The sequence below is a fragment of the Silurus meridionalis genome, chromosome 13 (genome assembly GCF_014805685.1).
Source record: "Silurus meridionalis isolate SWU-2019-XX chromosome 13, ASM1480568v1, whole genome shotgun sequence".
Lineage (NCBI taxonomy): Eukaryota > Metazoa > Chordata > Actinopteri > Siluriformes > Siluridae > Silurus > Silurus meridionalis.
In genome coordinates, this window is record NC_060896.1 from 4,098,789 (window position 1) to 4,103,502 (window position 4,714).

Genomic DNA, 4,714 nt, shown 5'->3' on the forward strand with positions numbered 1-4,714 from the left:
GATTTAATGTGGAAGTATAATCTATTATATAATACAAATTAAGTTTAATTCATGTGTATTATAATATCCGTAATCACAGAATTAGGTCAATCGAGTACGATTTGAAGGGATGGGTGTTGTTTTGAGGGTTTGTGTATATTTTTAGGTGTTTCCACAGCTGCATGTAAAACGTTGTTTATAAAAGTAAAACCAGGTTTAATGAACCAAAGGGTTAAAATCAATAGAAAAATTTGTTTGCAATTTGCTGTTTATTTTTCACGAAAGCAGTGCAGGGACTTGTATTGAGTTAATATAAGTTTCAACTTTTAAAAGAAAAAACCAAAAATACAAAATACTGAAGATGAGCATTAGATGAGCTTTAAGATCATATTATTATTACATCATTACAGTAACAGTAGAGATCGACGGAAATCTAAAACACGATATGCATGCAGGGTGCGCAAACTTTTGCAGCCTACTATTTATATCCACTCCTGAGAACGACTCATCCAGCAAATGTTGTGATGAAATGTCCAAATCCCCGTTGCGAAAGATCGTCTGTCTGTAAGAGCGTTTCGAATGAAAGGTCCAGATTTAAAAGAATAGCTCGTGTTGCCTTTGCGCTATTATGCAAAAGTCTGATCGAATTAAGCCAGAATACAAGGACGCGTGTCTTTCACCTCGTGCCTGTGATGCAGAGCTTTTTTTGGTTAAAGATAATGGAAATTTTTTCTCAGCCTCAGGAAAGCAGGCTGATAAATTTCACGCTTCGCTTCACTTTTATGAGCAAAATCCTCCACGAGCTAATTTGCATATTAATACGCACTTTGAAGACAAACCCGGTCCTTTAAAAAACACTCTATAATCGTGGCCATACGTGAGCTCGAGGATTAATAGATTGGAAATCTAACTGCCACCAGCTATCACTGTTCTCCGAATTAACCCCGGCCGTTTATTCGCCAGGCATCGGGCGAGTCAGGACCGGATTTGCTTCCTGCAGTTTTTTAAGTTCAAAGCATTCCGATCTGCATGTTCTGTGGCATTTATGGTATTCGTATAATGAGGTTTGGCAAGACTATGGCGCGATATCCAAAATCGCTTGATCTGGTTTCGCCTGGATTCTCAGATTGTGATTGTATTCTAATACCTGGTTCAGCCATCTTCAGTAAGAGTAAGATTCATCCTGGTCAGGGTTCCACATTCATATTCACATTCTCATTGACATTCCCATCCAGACCTTAATTTACATCTATTAATGTTTTTGGGAAGTCTGAAGAACCGGGAGAACCGAACTGCTTCAGCTACTTTCAGTAAGAGCCATGTTTGCACACTTTCATTTACACCCACATAGGTTTTTCCTCAAACAGTGTTAACTCTTCTTGGAAAAACCTTTAAAACAAATATGCAAAAACGAGGGTCATTTCACCAGACAGCATCGAATAGCGATCATATTCCGTTTATTTATCAATTGTATTTATACTTTTGATACTTAATGCACTGGATTGCATTGATTTTCTGTCTAATTCTACATTTGGATTGCTAATTTGCATATTCTCAGCATCTGGAATAAGTGTCCATGCAGGTGCTGATAAAAACAAGTTTTGGGTCGATTTCGGCTCAATTTCAGGCCCAACAGGCAAAACGTCTTTATCTAGTAGGAATTAATTTTCTGTGGAATCGACGCAATCACGTGGTTTTGCTCATGAGAACGCCTTCTGGAACTTCTAAAACTAATAAAACAAATACAGGTGCTAAATTTGTATGACGAGTCTTGTGAGTGTTCGATTTTTCATATCTGTTTGTCTACTGTTTTTTTTGGAGCATATTCATGAGCCAGAGGGGGCGAATCCTGGATAAGATTTTACCTTCGGAAAAACTACAACGCAGCTTTGTTTATCGGCGAGAAATAACGGATCGTCCACAGGGACTGAGAGACGGATTGTGGAAGCAAGTCCTCCATTTACCACGTCTTGTTTTTTATTTATTCAAAACCATTTCGCAGTTGACGTCTTCTCGTCTTCTCTTTCAATCGAGGAGGAAATATAGACGGCCTCGGGTCATAGTACTTCTTTTAATTGTGTTGCACTCGGATAATACAGAGCACCGCTCGCTTGTCTAATCTAACCTGTGGACTGAGCATTGATCGGATGGTTCGTCCATCGCGAGGGTGCAGTTCGAATAATACTGACAATACTGATAGTACAGTACAATGAATGCATATTCACATGATAAGCAATTACAGTGAGAACAACGATTATATACAGTACGTGTCACATCAAATCACGTACATGAATCCTGTTATTCCACGTGTACGGAATGTCCAGTCACTGGCTTACGGCTTGATATTCAATAGTGTTCATGAATTTTTTAGCATCACATTTTTTTGATACGATCAGTGCTTTTTTTTTGTAAAAAGTCAGTGCACAGTGGAAAAAAGTTCCTGAATCCTCAGAGCGGTCTGCTCCCGTTCTCGCCATACTCCGGCAGGCTGTTTAGAGCGGTTTCCTCGCTCTTGGATTGCAGCACGACTTCACCCTTCCTGGAATTTTTCCTTGTGACCCTGGAGAGCCGCCGTCGAAATGTGTCCCCGGCTAAAAAGTAGAGGATGGGATCTACGCAGCTGTTGAGGCTGGCTAAACCCCGGGTGACCTGGTAGGTGGCGTAGACCCTGTTGTTGAACTCGCACATCTCAGGGCTCTGGAAGTAGAGCCGGGCTCGCATGTTGAGGTTCTTCATGACGTGGAAGGGCAGGTAGGAGACGGCAAAGACGGCGAGCACGATGATGACCAGGTGGATGGATTTCTTGCGGAGTGGCGCGTTGTCCATATCGTTGTAAATGAGCGCTTTGACGATGAACCCGTAGCAGCCAAAGATGACCACGAAGGGCACGCAGAATCCGAACACGGTCATGCACATGCTGTAGACGAAGTAACCCGAGAGCTCGTCCTCGGTGGTCGTGTCGTAGCAGGTCGTGACGTTGCGTTTGGGTCCCGTGCGCGAGTAGTAAAGGATCGGCGAGATCCCGGCGATCACCACGAACCACACCAAGGCGCTGGTGCGCACCGCGTCCTTCTTATTGAGCCTCCCGAGAGACTTGAGAGGGTGAACGACACCGGAATAACGGTGCACACTGATGCATGTCAGGAACAGGATGCTCCCATAGAGGTTGACATGGAAGATAAAGCGCTGCAGGCGGCACATGACATCGCCGAAGATCCAGTCGGTTTTGTTGAAGTAGTAGAAGATGAGGAAAGGAAGCGAGAGCACGTAGCAGAAGTCCGCCAGTGCCAGGTTGAACATGTACACCGAAATGCTGCTCCACGGTCTCATGTGGCACACAAACATCCATATGGCCAGGCTGTTCCCAATGAAGCCGGTGATGAAGACGATGATGTAGACTGTAGGCAGGTAGTAGAACTGGAAAGCGGTTTTGGTCAGCGAGCAGCCGCGCGTGTAATTCAACGCCTGGTTCTCGGACACGTACGGAATCGTGGTAAAGTTCATGTCTGCCATGCTGGTGCCGGGAAACCAGACAGGAAACAAGTGTGTGTGTGTTTGTGTGTGTGGGTGTGTGTGTGTCAGGGGCTTGATGGAGAGACCCAGAACAATCACCACCACATCAGCTCATTCAGCAGTCACGAAAGTCACTCGTGTGTAATCCAAGAAGCTACCTTCACATCGCACAATCCTGCACTCAACATGTCCCATCCAGGCGGAAAGAAAAAAGGAAAGCATACGCACGCGTCTCGCACCGTGCGCTCGCCGTGCACCGTCTCTGCAACACTCACGAGTACTTCCGCTTCGTTTTCCCCGAGAAACTCCACCGAGACCCCCCCACCACCACCACCACGGGTGCGTGGACGCGCGTTTGCGCGCCCCCACCCGTGCCTCCGCGGCTCGCGTTCTCGTGCGCTGCGCTGAGCCGGTTTCGCGCGGGGACGTGGTTAAGGAAAGGCGAGTTGCGCGTGCGAGCGATACAGCTCCCGTTTCGTTTTGAGCGCATGCGGGAGGAGCCGCAGCGACACTCATACACACGCGCGTGGAAGAGAGAGAGAGAGAGAGAGAGAGAGAGAGAGAGAGAGAGAGATGGAGAGAAAGAGAGAGAGAGAGAAGGGAGGAGCGACGCGTGCACTGCGCCGTACGCGCGCACTTCTTTCACTTTTAATAGATTCACGCCGGTGTTGATCCGAACAGAGACCATGGCTGAAAAAAAATTTAATTAAATAAAAACACGGACGCTCACGCGTGTCTACAGGCGCCAGGGCTCCCCACGTGTGGCCCGTGCTCGCGCGCGTTCCCGAAACCACCGCTCAACACTTCCTGTAGAAATGCCGGTGAGTCAGTAAAACTGGCAGCACGGAAAAGTTCTCATGGACGAGGTGCAGGAACATCAAGAATATAACTATAATTATTCTAATTTCCTATTCAATTCCTTGCATGACGGCACTTAACTAATTTTATGTGCCAAAGAGGCACCCGGTGGGCACTTTACTGCCATTTATGTACCACAGAGGCAGCTAGTTGGCACTTTACTAGATTCTATATACCACAGAGGCATCCAGTGGCCACTTTACTGCATTTATGTGCCATATAGCCACCCGGTATTCACTTTGCAGCCATTTATGTTCCACAGAGGCAGCTAGTTGGCACTTCACTGCATTCTGTATACAGCAGAGGCATCCAGTGAGCACTTTACTGCATTCTATATACCACAGAGGCATCCAGTAGCCACTTT

The 4,714-nt window shown here is 46.0% G+C and overlaps 1 protein-coding gene across 1 annotated transcript; it reads right to left on the reverse strand.

The window, feature by feature from the left end:
• Positions 1-229: 229 nt before the first annotated feature.
• On the reverse strand, positions 230-4,022 carry p2ry1 (purinergic receptor P2Y1). Its single transcript, XM_046864779.1, has one exon. The coding sequence runs from the start codon at positions 3,490-3,492 to the stop codon at positions 2,428-2,430; it is 1,065 nt and encodes a 354-aa protein (XP_046720735.1). The 5' UTR covers positions 3,493-4,022; the 3' UTR covers positions 230-2,427.
• Positions 4,023-4,714: the final 692 nt, after the last annotated feature.